General features: G+C 40.2%; 1 protein-coding gene across 3 annotated transcripts in view; it reads left to right on the top strand.

Moving 5' to 3' along the window:
* The window catches only part of POLA1 (DNA polymerase alpha 1, catalytic subunit), a 315,435-nt gene that overhangs the window by 264,748 nt on the left and 33,754 nt on the right, over positions 1–16,933 (top strand). The window contains exon 37 of one of the 3 annotated variants that reach the window (XM_075913287.2): positions 13,347–13,388. The exons of the other annotated variants lie outside the window; for them this stretch is intronic. Coding sequence (XP_075769402.2) covers positions 13,347–13,384 — 38 coding nt within the window. The 3' untranslated portion in view covers positions 13,385–13,388. The remainder of the gene's footprint in view (positions 1–13,346; positions 13,389–16,933) is intronic. 3 annotated transcript variants of the gene reach the window in all.

Genomic DNA, 16,933 nt, shown 5'->3' with positions numbered 1-16,933 from the left:
AAAGAAAAGGACCCTTTGGCCAGGGAAGCTGTTCCCAGAAAAGGATCGTTTGTATGGTTGTGCCAACTGGATCATGAAATGTGACGTGTTCGTTGGAATCATCCCAGAAGCTAGAATGTAAAGGAACAACATTTAGCATAAAAACAGACAAGACTTTTCTGACCCAAAACAAGTGTCTCAAATTGCAAGAGAAAGTATAAACTCTGCTACTACTACACCTATTTTGATGCGCGAATGTTTGAAACCACTCAGTTTATACACACTTGTATTTATTTATGTTGTATGCTAAAAAGGGCACTTATGCATATATTCTTTTAATTATTTTAAAATGTCATAAATATCCCCTATATGCAGTAATGAAATATAACAACACCTACCATCAGTTACTTAGGCAACTTACAAATTCCTGTTCAACAACTGTCCATTCTACAACTTTTCCTTTCCTCCATTTTCAAACGACTGTCAAAAAACACAAACTTTGCAATGTGTCCTGAGGCTCTATCTGATTCTTCTTCTTGGACTGAGATGTTAGTTGACAGATCTCATCTTCTGTGATGCTGTTGATGAGCGACTAAACCAATCCTTGATTGGCAGCCGATTACAGATGTCACATAGAAAACCGCCAACTGCAGGCGTACTTCGTTCTTTTCGGATCCTATACTTTTCCTGTAATGCCTAGATATGCTGACTCTCAAAGCAATTAAGAGCCAGTGAAGTAGTCTTCTGCCAGAACAATCTGTCTTGAAGTAGAGTTTCCAGATCATTGAGAGAGATGCTGCATGACTTCACATTGGCCTTAAGATGTCTTTATAGCGCTTATACTGACCACCAGTAAAGCGCTTTCCATGAGCAAGCTGGCCATAGAAGACCATCTTTGGTACCCACGTATCATCCATCCTCATAATATGACCAATCCAGAGAAACTGTTTGTTCATAAGCATTACTTTCATGCCCATGATACCACACAGCTTAAGAACCTCCGTGTTAGGAATTTTGTCCCACCAGTTCACGTGGGCAATCTTTCTCAGACAATGCATATGGAACTGATTGAGCTTCAAAACATGGCAATGATATATTGTCCATGACTCCGAGCCATATAGCAGGATATTCAGGACAACTGCCTGATAAACCACTACCTTGGTATGGAGTTTGATACCATAGTCATTCCATAGGCATTTGGTCAGTTTTCCAAAGGCAGCACTGGCTTTGGCCAATTTGGCTAGAAGACAGTACACTTCCCAGGTAGCAGAACTTGTCAACAGCTTTAAGGACTGCACCAGCAGCAGAGATCACTGGAGTGCTGGGCTCTTTCAAACAGGCTGAGGCATAACTTCTGTCTTCTTCAGGTTCACTGTGAGTCGAAAATGGTAAGCAGAAGTTACAAAGAGATCAAAAAGTTCCTGTGCATCCTTCACTGAATGAGCCAACAGTGCACAGTGATCAGCAAACAGAAGGTCACGGATAGTTGTAGTAACTACTTTGGTGCGAGCCTGAAGTCTCCGGAGTTTGAAAATACTTACATCAGTTCAGAACTGAATAGGTATGCCCAGCATGCAGTCCTTAAAAGCAACTAACAGCATCACTGAAAAGTAGATGTTGAATAGGAGAAGAGCAAGGACACATCCTTGCTATGTACCGTTTAATATTTCAAAAGGTGCTGATATCTCTCCATTGTTAAGGATGCAACCAAGCATGCCTTTGTGAAAGGACGAAACAATGTTGATAAATTTTTCAGGACATCCAATTCGCCCAAGTATTTTCCAGGGCCCATTTCTGATGACCATGTCGAACACCGTGGTCAAGTCGATGAAAATCACAGAGGTCCTGATGTTGCTCTCTACATTTCTCTTGTATCTCTCTGGCTGTAAATAGCATATCAGCAGTGCCTAGACCAGCATGAAATCTGCACTGGCTTTTCGGTATAATGCCATTTTTTAACATATATAGTGAAAGCCAGTTGTAAAGGATGTGGGCCAGGATCTTACCAGCTATAGAGAGCAGAGAGAAGGCCTGATGGTCATCACAACATGCACGGTCACCTTTTCTCTTGTATATGTGTACAATCAGGGCATCTTTGAAATCCTAGGGGACTAGCTCCCTCTCCCAAATGGTGCTAAATAAATGGGTGAGACCGTACATCAGCTGGCCACCAGCAGCTTTATAAATTTCTGATGGAATTGCATCACTGCCAGGTGCCTTTCCAGATTTCATCTTACTAACAACTTTTTGTACATCGTCAAGAGTTGGTGGTATGTCCACCTGTAAATCATTAGCCCACTGAGGAATCTCTTCAAGAACGCTGCTGTCAGAAGTTGATGTCTGGTTCAGTACTTTGTGAAAATGTTCAGCCCAGCAGTCAAGGATTTTAGCACTATCTGTGATCAAAGTAAAGCCATCAGCAGAGCTCACTGGTGTACAGCCAGCAATGCGTGGCACATAGACTGCCTTCAGCTCGTCATAAAATGCTTTAAAGTAATGTCTATCAGCCACATCTTGGAGTTTAACTGCTTGATATTTCCACCAATCGTCTTTCATTTGCCGTAATTTGACATGTGCCTTCTGTTTAGGTAGAATATATGCCAATTTCCTGGAGGCATTCTCTTTATCGTTGATCCAAGCCAGATGTCTCACATGCATCTTATCAAGAAGAGCTTGGGCATCTCTGTCCTTGTCGTCAAACCAGTCTTTGTGCCTATGTTTTTGGAAACCGAGGATCTCGATAGCAGTTCTGTAGGTTGTTTCTTTGATGTCAGTCCAATCATCCTCAATAGTGGGTGACCATTTTTGACCTTCATTGCTGATGGCTAAGGAAGCATCAAGACTGCGTGGAAACAACACTTGTGTCTCAGGTATTTCAAGTTTTCCTGCAATTTTTTTCAGCATACAGCAGAATGTTGACGTTTTGGTGGACAAAGGTTGAAAGAAACAATACTGCATACCATGTAGTGATTGGCCCAGAAGCCAGTGCCACGCATTACACAAGTCAGCTTAACATCAGAAAGATTTCTTTGTTTTGTGATGAAATAGTCAATCATATGCCAGTGCTTAGACCGAGGGTGCATCTAAGTTGCTTTGTATTTGTTTGCCTGTTGGAAGAATGTGCTTGTGATAGCAAGCTCATGCTGTGCACAAGTTTGAAGAAGAGTACCATTTGAGTTCTCACTTCCAATACTATGATATGCAAGCATCTTTGGCCATGTGTTGTAGTCCTGATCAACTCTAGCATTAAAATCACCGAGTAAGTATAGCTTGGATATAAAAGGTACTGAAGAGATCACTAGATTCAGGCTAGCATAGAAAGCCTCCTTTTCATCATCTGCAGGAGTCAAAATGGGTGCATATGCACTAACAAGTACTAGGTATTGTCCCTCTCTCAGTCTGAGCTTTGCGGTCATGAGGCGAGGACTGATGGCATATGGCTCGGATTCAAGCTGGGGGACTAGCAGTATCCTCATGGCAAAGCCAACTCCTGCTTGCCTTGAATGACCCTCAGGGAAGCCCACACAGTAGTATGAATAGCCTGCTCCAAACTCTGTGAATCGGCTGCTACCAGAAATACATGTTTCGCTTAAAGCTGCGACATCAATTTTATAACATGCAAGTTCTCTACAAATAATTGCTGTCCTGCATTAATGGTGATCATCACGATCAAGGATGCAAAGTGTAGTTTCTGTTTAGCTGTTGATTTTTCCCTTGTGATAGCAAAAATTGGATATCCAGTCAGTCGCAGTTAATTGACAGGGTGCAGTTGGGACAAGCTGTGTTTAGGGATTATTTTCTTTCCCCCTCTTCTTTTGAAGAAAGCAGCTCTGTCCCTAAATAGGGCTGCTTTGACACCCAGGCAGCATACGGGAGCTGCTGTTGTTCCAATTTAGCAGACAGACGACCATCACACCTGGGCCACCTAGGTGCAGGTTTGTCACTAAATGCTTCCAGGCATCCTCCACCTGCATCCGACAACACTTGCCCATCGCTGTAGGACTTTCATCAAGAGGTAAATCTTTAGCGTCAAGAGAGATATCTTCACATATGAATCGATTTAAGTGATGCTGGCTTGTGAGTTCCAACCCCATGCTCTCTTCTCACCCCAACCATTGTGCACAGGCACAAGATCTGCGACATGTACTGGAGGACGAGGGGATGGGCGCAAATTTGAGATCAGAGTTGCCTTCTCCTAGCCTGATATGCCTCAAAAGACTTAGTGAGGATCTATCTGATTAAAGGTGTCTTAGATCATAGATGGAGGAGTGAATTCCAAAGCCATGAAGCCCTCACAGAGACTATCCTGTCAGAAGCCCTATCTCATTTATATTAGTATGGATCCAACTTTTGCACTGCAGGTGCTCTCCCCTGTAGTAGAGTAGCACAGGGAAGAGAGGCAGTCTCCTGAACAGTAAGTCCTGCCTTTAAATGTAATGTGGATACCCCAGACAAACAGAGCAGATCATGGAGCACTGGCTTAATATGTTAATAGTGAAGTCCATAAGACCTTCTCTCTCTTTCTGCTCTGTAAAAGGGAACCAGATTCTCAAGCCTTTCAGAAATTCTGCTGCTAATACTAGAATTAGGCCTAGCCTAGAGCTACCAGTTAGGACCTATTGCTTAGATGATGAAAGGTCAACAAGAACATAACCTTTGCCTCTCCTGCTGAAAAACTCTGATAATGGACAATAGCAACAGTTTGGAATCTGTCATAGAGTACTAGAACTAAAAGGTCATAAAGGCCAGTCTCCTGCCCTTGAGGCAGGACCAAGCACCGTCTAGATCATCCCTGACAGACTTCTATTTAACCTGCTCTTAAATATCTCCAATAATGGAGATTACACAACCTGTCTAGGCAACATATTCCAGTGCTTAACCACTCTGAAGGTTAGGAAGTTTTTCCTAATGTCCAGCATAAACCTCCCTTGCTACAGTTTAAGCTGATTGCTTCTTGTCCTATCATCAGAGGTTAAGGAGAATATTTTTCTCCCTCCTCCTTGTAACACGCCTTTAGGTACTTGAAAGCTGCTGTCATGTCCCCCCTCAGTCTTCTCTTTTGCAAACCAAACAAACCCAGTTCTTTCAGTATTCCCTTATAGGTCATGTTTTCTAGACTTTTAATCATTTTTGTTGCTCTTCTCTGGACCTTCTCTAATTTCTCCACATCTTTCCTGAAATGTGATGCCCAGAACTCCAGCTGAGGCCTAATCAGCGTAGAGTAGAGGGGAACAGTTACTACTTGTGTTTTGTTCACAACACTCCTGCTAATATATCCTAGAATGTTTGCGCTTTTTTTTTTTCTCCAGGCATCACACTGTCGGCTCATATTTAACTGGTGATCCACAATGACCCCATAGAGCCCTTTCTGCAGGACTCCTTCCTAGACAGTTACTTCCCATTTTGTCATATTTTCTTGTTAGAAACATTCAGCTCAAAATGTGAGCAGCAAGGCTCATTTCCATACACTTTGAGGACAGATTCTGCAGTGTGTCAGTCTGGACAACATGAATTCACCTACATAAACTGAAAGGGAAGCACAAGAAACCAAAAAAACCAACAACCCTACCCTAAAGAACTGCATATTCTGATGGCATGGATGGTGAGGCTTATGGGTAGTCTGTCAGCCATTTACATAGATGAAGATACAAGCTACACATCATGCTAACTAACCACACAATAATTGTGCTCAGTTGTTTGAGACCTGTACCATAAAACACACACTTTTTTTCAAGGCCATATCAGAAAATCAGAAATGACTCTAATATTATTAAAGATCCTGTGCCATTCTATAGAACTTTCATGCAGAATGCATATGGATAAGAATTTCCTATAGTTGTTTTCTCTCTGAAGTTGTTTTTTTTAAATGAAGAGGTGTACTATAAAGCCTAAGTAATGATAGGTGATACCACTGTGGTTGTTCTCTTATCTTCCATAGATATCCTGTGTGACTTTGGGCAAGTCACTTGGGACCATATTCAGTCCCTTTACTCACACTGAGTAGTTTACTAGTTACTCTACTAGTAGTTTCATTGATTTCAGTAAAACCATTCATTGTGTAAGGTACTATTCAGTGTAACAGGATCAGAATCTGACTGTTAATCTGCCTCCATTCTTTGTCAGTAAAATAGGAGTAATAACATTTTCCCCTATTGTGAAGGGACGTAGGGGATAAGTTTATTCATGTCCTTTTTAGGAGTATCACAGTGATGGAGACTATATAGGTGCCTTGAGGTATTATGTAATACAGAATGTTCTCAGCTGTGGAGCTCATTGGTCCTGGAATCAGTAAACTGAACCTGTCTGTCTGGTGGCAGAACAGAAAATGATGAGGAAGGGAGGATATGTTGAACCAAGTCATTTGTCATTAAAATATTGCTGGATTTTAGGAAGCCCAGCACCTTCAAAACATATGCCAATATTTGGAACCACAGTGTAATCCTTCAGGTTAAGTATTTATGTGCTGTGGCTCCATAGAAGTCTGTGCATGCTCAAAAAATGGTTTTATACAGTTATCACAGCCATGTACATTCCCTGCCTCCATCCCTTCATACAAATTCCAAAAGTGCCTAGTTTCTTTTCTGGATGAATAAACTGCAAAATTGAATTGAGAAAAATGAAACTGTTTTGGGCTGTGTGACCTACACATAAAAACACAAAATTCAACTCTGAATATTTTGTTTGCATCCTATAATTTAAACATTGTTTTTCCCCAGTGTGTTCATAACTTGGTGTGCCAAGTATCAGTATGAAGTGAATTTTTTTTATGGATGAGTTATTATAAGGCTTTGAAAGTAGACCATATAGAATGGAGATGTTGGCAGAGCTTCTAATGGTGTGGGGCTTTAGTATAGGCATGTTGGCTGGTGGTGGCTGTTTGAGAGGGCCACAGAATACTAAAATTGGAAGGACACCTAAGCAAGAAGATATTTTTGCTCATCTTCAAGATGGTGGGAGTTGATGTTTCTGATGGGGAGAAGAGCAAGCAAGAGATGGAGTTGGAAGGGGTGGAAGGCAATATTTCAATTACTAGGCAATGCAATATGTTGCACTTCAGTCAGCACTGCAATTGTTTCCTTATCTTTTCTGCCTGCGAAGATGAAGATTGTAACAAGCAGCTCATAACCGTGACTGGGGGAAGAGATGGAGCAAGGAGGGAGATGGAACTAAAAGGGTGTTAGAGGCATAGTGAGGAAAGGGGGTAATAACATAGAGAGCCATTTTGTTTAAAAAAGTCAGTTAGCTGTGTTCCCATCTGCTAGCAACAACAGACAAAAAAAGGTGATTTCACAATACAATGAGATTCAGGAGATAATGATCTGTGTTCTACACCTGTTTCAGTGGACAGTGAGTTTGTTAGTTTCACACCTTTAGGCACTAGTAATTAGCTTCAGTTCTTAAAGGTGATGTCTGCACTATGTTGAACAAACATTGCTCTGAACATGATTTTAAATTGTCTTGGGCAGATATTATTTTCCATCTTGTCCTTAACTAAATGATTTTTAAACTTAGCAATTTCTAAATCCATTAATCAAAAGCAGATTTAACAATGTCAGTTCATTTCTCCCAATAGAAGATTTGAAACAACTTTTCTGCTTCGAATACTGTAGTTTTAATATTTGTTTGGTCTAGCAGTTTTTGGCTCAAACATCTTCCTTCAGTTACAGCAGTGATCACCAACCAGTAGTCTTGGTATGAAGGAGGCGGGGCAGGGGTATTTGGGTTTGAGGTAGATCGTGGATTGTACTTAAATTCAAAAAGTGATCTCGTGTTTTAAAAGGTTGGAGACGTCTGAGTTACAGTTATGGGTGTTTGGCTACATGAGTAAAATTCTTCTTATTCTAACACATATTGCCTTAATCGTGTTTGTTGTCTCTCACCCCCTTTTTTTGAAGAGCCCTTCCCCCAAAGTAACACTTAAAAATATATACTTAACATTTCTATAGCCCTTTTCATCTAAGATCAGAGCTTTGCAAACATTATTGAATTAAACCTTGTAGTGCTCCTGTGAAGTGATATATGTCCAATGTACAGTCATGGACTCTGAGGTGCAGGACTTTCCTAAGGTCAAACAGGAAGGCTGTGGTAGAGCCAAGAGTAAAATGGACATCTTCTGAATCCCTGTTCTTTAACCATGGTCCATCCTTCCTCATTAAGAAAACAGGATTGATTAATGATGGATAATTATCCGTACATTACTTTTGGGGAGTAGGAAGATTAGTCAGTTACACTAACAATGACTCAGCATGAATTATAATAGTTGACTTTGTCAAGTAAATATCCTGACACTACTTTGCAACTTATTGCATTTACATAATTATGCCCACTAATGACTTATTTACACATAAGCACAGGGATAGGCAACCACGAATGGTGGAATGGCCACATGAGTGGCTCTCCTTCACCTCAGTGGGCCTCAGCAGTCCATGGCCCAATGGGGTTCCACTGTGACCCCCATAGACTCCCTGACAGCCCCCCCCCACACACACACCCCTACCTCTTGCACACTGGGGCACCAGAGTCCTGCATTTACCTGCCCTTCCCCACTTCCTCCCAGCACTTTCAAAGCCTGCAAATAGCCTTATTTACACTCCATCCCAGACTGGCAATGCTGCGGCTCTAACTACATTTAAAATGCAGAGCTGCCAAGGTCCCAGGACTGGCGTGAGCTGGGACGGCTTGGTTTGCCAGCTGCTTGGTTCACCAGCTTGCTCTTACATTTAAAATGCAGAGTCACAGTGATCCTGGCTGTCCTGGTTCACACTGGTCTAGGGCCTACCTCTGCTGCTGCCCTGCAGTTTAAATGTAGTAGGAGCTGGAATGCCTGCACACCTGGATCTCACTACATTTAAACTGCAGAAGACTCTCCATGAACAGGGCACCCAGCTCATACCACATTTAAACTACTCGGACCCCCCCCCCCCCCCCAGACAGGGGCTGCTGCCGGAGAAGCCTCCCCTACCCCCACCTCCCGCTACTGCCTGTGATAGAGGAAGCAGTAGGGGGGAGGGCAGGCAGCACTTGAGAGACGGTGCTTGGGGGAACCTGCTCCTGTTTTCACCACCCCTTGCTGCCTCCTGTACAGAGGCAGCAGGGGATGGGGGAGCGAAGTTTAGGCTTATCAGGTAGTCAAGTATTCAACCTCTCACATCCCTATCCCATAGCTGGAACACCTCCAAAAGTTGGGAGGCAAGAGGGAGGAGCAGGAATTGCAGGGCTCCAATGCTCCAGTGTGTGAGAGGCACCTGGGGGAGGAGGGCAACCAGGGTGTCTGCAAACCGCAGGGGGAGCCCCAGTAGGCTGCAGGTTGCCCACCAATGCATAAGCACAAATCAAATAAAAATATGTAAACTAGAAAGTGAAGTGAGACTTCAAAAGAAAATGTCCAGGTCTTACTGGATATATTTGATGTTGGACAGGTTTCAGAAATCTATACTTCTCCCTATAACAGTGGTTCTCAAACTTTTTGGCCTGTGACCACCTGGCTCAATGAAAATCTTTTCACGGACCACCAGTTGCTAATGGAAACTCACCATTAATTACATAATTATGCCCAAGCCATTTTGCTAGTTCTGCATCTAGGGAGAATGGTTTAATTTAAATTATTAAACAGATTAAGCATGTAATAAGTAAAATAAAGTAAAACTTTAATTTATGTCCAACAAAAAAGTTTCAATGTTTTCTTTATTTATGGGAGGTGTGGGGAACCTTTTTTGGTTTGGGGGCCATTGACCCACAGAAAAATCAGTCAGGGACCATACAAGTAAGAAGAAGCAAAAAAAACTCCTCAAATCCCCCTCCCCCAACCCTCACTGATGTGACCCCCGCCCCAGACAGGGTCTGCTGCCACTCCACACTGCTGCCTCTTTATCAGAGGCAGCAGCACAGGGCAACAGTCAGTCAGTCTGCGAGGAAAGCTGGTTTTTAAACTGGCTCCCCTTGTGGACCAGCTCCTGCCTGGCACCCTGTGCTGCTGCCTCTGATACAGAGGCAGCAGTGCGAAGTGGAAGGGGGCTCCTTGGGAGTGAGGCTGGAGCGCATTGGCTGCCAGCCCCGCCCCTGGGGACTATAGAACAGTCGACTAACCAATAAGAACTCATGAGGTTAATTGACTATTCAATTAACCGATATTTAACATCCCTATCAACCCATTGTTCCAGTTTATTTTTATTTATACCTCAGCTCTGTGATACTTTTTTCCATGAAGACCCATGTCATTCTGCTTTGACTTATCTGAATACCATCAATTTTGTTAATAAAATGAGTTAAAATGCAAAATAGCTTTTAGTATAGCTCTCTTATGAGAGGAGATGGCTTTCTGAAGTGAAGTGAAGTGTCTGATATGCTACTACTTTTTTACAGGGCCCTGTCACAGTTATTGGATCTAGATAACTTCAGACTTTATCTAGGTTTCAAAATCCAATTTTCTGGAGGTTTTTTAAACTAATTTTTGTGGAATTAGGAAATGTAACAATGCAAAGAGAAATAATTTAACTCTAAATAAATCTAAGTATGTACATGCCTACATGGCAAAAGGATATAGTGTAATTGTTGAGTTTAGATATCAGATGCTTTTTTTAATGTTTCTGTAAAAATAATCTTTTACAAAACTTGCCAGCAAGCGATTAATGGCATGGACTAATCATTTTGATATTTTGAGAAATATAGTAGTTTTAAACATTTATTTTTAAAATGTATTGTGCTTATACGGTTAATAGCTTTTATTTCCATAATGTTTTTTACTACATAATTATACATCTTAATTACGTAATTACCATCATAATTATTATGTAATTACATGTAGTTCCACTAATTACAAAATCAGGAAGTGTAATTAGCTAGTAAAAACTTTCTGAAATCTTATTTATTCACTGGAGATTATTTAAAAGACCAAACAGTGACCTATTGGTAGTATTGTATACTGTTTTATTTATACATATATATATATATGAATGACACCCAAGTTCAGTTTGTGGCCTCTTTCTCCCACAGCCAATAAGATAGGAAAAGCTGCAGAAAGAGCTCTTTCATTTCCTTCAGAGTGAGTGCCATTTGATTAAATATCACCCACCCTCTGTGGATGACAAAGAAATTACATAGATGGTTGTTTTCTACCCTCCTTCTGTTAGGTTAGTAGTGCATCTATAGCTTTTGTTACTAAAATCAGATGCCTGCAAAGTCCATGATACCTTAAACTGGAATTCTTAATAACTAGAAGCCAGTAAAAAGTTGAAATAATCCGATAAATGTGGAGCTTAGAATAAGATCATTTTGTTTATATCACAAATATGAGTAAAAAATTATTTAAAAAAATATAACTTGTATAACTTAGGGAACTTGCTATACAGCAGCCACCACCTGTAGACACTAAGATTATACAGTAGAATCAGTTTTCCAGAGCACTCCTGTAACTTTTTGATGCACTCAGGTAAAGACTTTCATTCATTTCATTTGCAAATTTGACTAACCCTGTCATACACTGAAATTCGATGGCCCTTCATTTTTATTATTGAAAATTATTTAGATTAGAAAATAATCATGAAACTGAGGATACATTTTGGGGCATCTGCTTATGGACTCTGATCTTAGTCATAAATACCATAAGTGAAACATGTGCCTACTTATGGCTGTGCAGGACAGGTCACAGACTTCACTGGGCCCTGGGCAATGTAGGGGAGGAGGTCGGCTCTGGGGGCCCTGGAAGCAACCGGGCCTCAGGTAGAAGGGGCAGGGCTAGGACAGACAGCCCTCAGTGCTACCTGGGCCTCCAGTGGTGTTTTAAGGGACCCTGGGCTCTGGCTCCCACTGCTGCTGAAGTAATGGTGTAGAGCCCTGGGCCTTTTAAATCCCCCACCAACCCCCACTCAGTTGGCAGCCATGTGGCTATGTATATATGTGGTATGAAATCTTGACTGAATTGAAGTTAATGGCAAAATTCTCATTGACTTCTGTGATGCTAGTATTTCACCCATGCACTATCACTGCTTTTTCAAGTTTATAATTTTGTTTCCTAATTGGGCTGTATTTTAATGTATGTCTGCTGTTTGATGACACTTTCCATGACTTGTATTTAGTTTATGTAATTGTATAATAATACAGTTTGAAACACAGATAGATTATTGTAGCTCAGACAAAAACTTTAATTTTTTGATTCAGTAAGATTTTTGCTTACATTTGATGAAAGGACTGGAAATGTGGGAAACTATTAGCATATATGCAGTACATTAATCAATAATCTTGAATAAAAAGAATATTATAAGTGCTAATGATTGCCTGGATATATCATTCAATAAACATTAAATTAATGAGAATAACATCATAAATACAAAGGTTAGTCTTACATTCACCGTGACAACAAATATATATGTGATATGTCAAAACATTGATGTACAGAGAATCTCCACAAAGAAAAATACTTTCACTAACACAGAGGGGAAATAATTTGAGCCTGGGAGAAGGGTGTGGTAGGGAATTAAATAATTAGAATGTAATATGGACCAATGAAAAAGAACAAAATGATCATCTCTGTGGCAGAGGGTCACTTAGGCCTTGTCTTCATTCCATGGAAGATCAACGCTGCTGTGACAGATCTTCCAGAATTCAATTTAGCAAATCTAGTTAAGACTCACTAAATTAAACTCAGAGGGCACCCCCACCAGCCTCCAGTACTCCTGCTCTTGTAAGAAAGCTCCCCACTGTGCTGACGCCATCAACCTTGGCTTAAGGTAAAATGACTCCAGCTATGTATTCTACGAAGCTGGAGTTGCGTATCTTAAGCTGAGCTGCCAGGTTTAGTGTAGACCTGGCCTATGTATTGGGTATATTAAATCAATGGTATTTTTGTGAAATCATTCTGCACCTAATATACATTCTGGGTGGAATGGGAGTTGTGTATGTATCTTTTATATAAACTTCCTGCGATAACTATAAAGACGTGTCTCTGCAGAAATTTTACCAACCATTTTAACTGTATGTATAAGCTCTGCTTATTTTAATACCCAAATTAAGTTTTAAACATGAAGGATTGAATCCTAAGATTATATAAATCTGTATAGTTCTATTTACATTAAATACAAGTACTCCAATGTACACCTACTTGGGATAAGATCCAAAAAAGAGAACTTATTTTCAGATCAGTTTCTTAAACTTCCCAAACTGAACTATATTGATTGCTTAAAACCAAAGGAGAGTTTAAAAACTGACAGCATTTTGGAAAACAATAATAATCATCACATGTGAGAAAATTCATATAATCTATGTATCTTAAACAGATACAATTTACATTTTCAAAGATTAGTGACACCTAGTTATCTTTTTTCCCCCCTAAACCATGTACGACCAAAAACCATCATCTATTTCACCTCAAGGTGTTAAGGGCTATGTATGGAATGACAAAGCAATATAAAAAGGTAATTTTATATTTTATTTTATACTCTGGCATACATGTGATTTTTATCATAATTAATTGGCATAGGTTTTGTAAAGTATGTGTGATCCATTGATAAAAATTTCAGACAACTGATCGTTTAAATGCAATTTTAAAAATTAGAGATTTTATTGCTATGAAAATGAAGTATGCATGTGAAACGTATGGTGGGCACATGCTGTATAAAAGTTCTCCAAAATCCAATGTCTCCCTGTCTTGATTTGCAGTCTATCTCCTGTTCCAGTTTGTTGCCTTTCTAACCAAAGAACAGTTTTCCAATGTGGTGTAAACAAAGAAAGAATGACTAGGATAAATGTAGAGTATCCATCACCATAAATTATGAACGCTAAATACCAGACTTGGGACAAATGAGTCCCTGGTCTAATTCCGTTGGCTTCCAGGGATGAATTTAGACTGCTTGCCATTTATAACTTAGTTCAAGATCTACTCCCAGGCCTTCAGAATGAAAGGTTAACAGGATAATTCTTTGTTTTGCTTAGCCCCCTTCTGTATTTTTTTTAAAACAACTATTGGAAGCTCTTTTGCAAGAAGTTGATTTGATCCTGCCAGGATTACAACTGTCAAATGAATATCAAAATGTTTTCCCACCTTAAATAATTTAACTCAGAATATAATAATGTAATTATTTTGACATGAAAACGTTACATACTGTAGTATTTCCACTTATCTTAAAACAGACGTTTTCACTTTACAAGAGATGCATGCAGTAAGACAAAACAAAAAATGAATAAAAGGAAGTGAGTGACAGACTGAGCTACTTTTGTTTAGAGGATAAAAACAAATAAAATCCTATTAGTGTCAAATATTATGAACTTAGAATTAAAATGTTCAGCTATTTATAGAATAATTTCATATTTTTTATATAACAGTAAGTGGCTACATAAATATCTACGCATGAAACTAGCAACATATTTATCAAGTGAATATTTTCTGTTTGAAAGGGTTAAGTTCATGGTGGAGTTGAAAAGGGCTGTTAGTAGAAATTGTTGCATTATGTTATATAAAGTACATGGCACATTACATGTATTTACTTTCTAAAATCTTATTTTTTCATTTGTGAAACAATGTTTGCATTTATTTTTTGCTAGGACTTAGAGTTCAGAACATTTGTATTAAAAATCAGCTAATGCAATAGACCAAAATAAGTATCATTAATGCAATATCATTTTTAAAAGAAATGTAGCTAATATGGTTTTGACACATAAGTGGCTACTAATAATGACTAATTGTTTTAATCGCTTCCCATCTTTTTTTGTGGAAGATTTTTATATTTGCTGTCCTTAACTCGGTGTTGTCCTTGATTTACTAAGGGTGTAGGCTCTTTAAGTGTACAAGTTGATGATAATTCAACTTGTTATATAATCATGAGCTATGAAGTGTTGCTTGTGTAAAAAAGCGGGTTTATTGGCCCGTATTACATGGGGGAAAATGTATATAATTTCAGATTTTGCATATGTGAACATTAAATATACAAATTAGTGGACAGCTAACCACAGAAGGTTGTGTTGTCTTCATATATACATATTCGTTATTTTAATTCTCATCTAAATCTTTTTTGAGAGTTTGACTAGACACCTGAGAACATAATTTTTAAATGTTTTTAAATTACTGTTTCGCTGTTCCTTGGTTTTAGCCGTTTTTAAAATACCACACAAATAGCCATTTTCTCTCTGCTTCCAGAAAAAATAGGAAATGCAATTCAACACAGAATTCTAAAGGAAGGCTTTTTTCTCTGAGAAGTGCTCCTTTTGCATAGCCCTGAAGAACAGAGAGAGAAATCTCAGACTGTTGACAATGGAATGTTCCCTGCAAGCCCATTCTGAGCCAAGTCAGGAGATCCCAATGGACATCTATCCATGGACAGATCCAGCACGCTGTCCACCTCAGGGCATGCTTGTAGGAAAGGGAAGCCTTTGAAGCACTCAGGGAAGACTCCCCAAAAGAGCATGTACTCTGTATCTAAGGAGCCAGCTCCAAAAAAGACTGGGTCCTTGTTGAAGCCTTCGGTCTTTAAGAGTACCACTGAGGCCAAAGACTTTTCCTCTTGTACAGCCCCAATATGTTGACTACTCTACCAGTAAGGAGAAATTCAAGGTACCATCAAGTTCAGCCCCATCACTGGCACTGTAGCATTCCAGTTTTTGGTGCTGTCACGTGCCTTAACCCAGCCATTGGTACTGATTCAAGTACCTCAGCAGGGGGTACTAGTGGTACTCTCACTACTGAGCAAAGCTGCAGAAAAATCAGCATTATTAGTCTTGTCAGTTACAGCATGGCAACTTTGATTAAAGTGTCAGTACTGGATGTCCTTTCCACAGAAGTTCCAATACTTGGGGAATATCTTGGTGTCATATGAACCAGAGTCCCTTTTGCTATCAGGTATCTAGACTCTCCCGGTAACTAATACCTCAGCTTATGAGTGGCCACTCCCTGGCATAGTCTCTTCTCTGTCCTCATTGGAAGCACCCATATTGGAAAACATGGAACAAAAAAGAAGAGCACTCTGAGTTGATTTCAATTATTGATCCTCCTACATAGCCCTTTAGGAATCTACCCTCATGCAGGGAGGACTTGGTTGCACTTCAAGCATGGTAGAATCAGTTGTGTATGCCACCAATTCACTCTCTTATGCAATGGCACTATGGGCTGTTTATCAGCAACAGTTCAGTGAACCTCCAGTACCATTCATTCGGGAGCCCAAAGTGCCACATGTTCCTTCTAAGGTAGGAGGAGGTGTCTGAGGAGTTGGAGGCTAGGGCAGATAAGGAAATTACCCACGGATGAGGTGCTCATGCCTCCTCCTCTTTCCATCACCAGTTACTTCAGACAATTCCAAGATGTCAGTAGAAGTGTAACGAACACTCTGCAGATCCCTCTGGAAGAGGTTAAAGACCAGAAGCACACATCCTCTGTAGTGGCTGTGCCCATTAATTAGGCTATCTTGGATCCAGCTAAGACCATATGGCAGACTCCAACAACTATTTCACCAAAGTGTAAAAGTAGTCTGTCACTTTTTTCCCATCTCCTACTTGTCTTGTGGCGGAATGAATGGGGTGGACAGCAGTTTTCCCCTATGAAAGGGAGGAAAAGCAGTGGGACCTCTTTGGATGATGATCTTACTCATCCTCAAAGCTGAAGTTCTGGATTGTGAACTACTAAGCCTTTATGTCTAAATATAATTGTTACAACAAGCTCATGGCCTTTATTGAACATCTCCAACTAGGCTGCAAGGAACAATTTCAGTCAGTTGTTGCAGGGGGATAGCTGTTAGCCAGAATAGCTCTCCTGCAGATACTGCTGTCAAATCCATCTCCATGGTGGCAGTTACATGCAGGGTGTCTGTATTCCAACTTTCAGGGTTTCTGGGAAAGGTCCAAAACACAGTGGAGGACCTCCTCTTTGGTCACAAACTTTTCTTGGCAACCATAAATGACTCCCCCCTGCACATGCTTAAGGACTCCGCGGCTACCTTTTGTTCCTTTGGCATTAATACAAGATGCACTTCAC

The sequence above is a fragment of the Pelodiscus sinensis genome, chromosome 1 (genome assembly GCF_052426305.1).
Source record: "Pelodiscus sinensis isolate ZL-2025 chromosome 1, ASM5242630v1, whole genome shotgun sequence".
Taxonomy (NCBI): Eukaryota; Metazoa; Chordata; order Testudines; family Trionychidae; genus Pelodiscus; species Pelodiscus sinensis.
The sequence above is the reverse complement of the archived record's forward strand: the minus strand, read 5'-3'. Positions and strand labels throughout refer to the sequence as shown.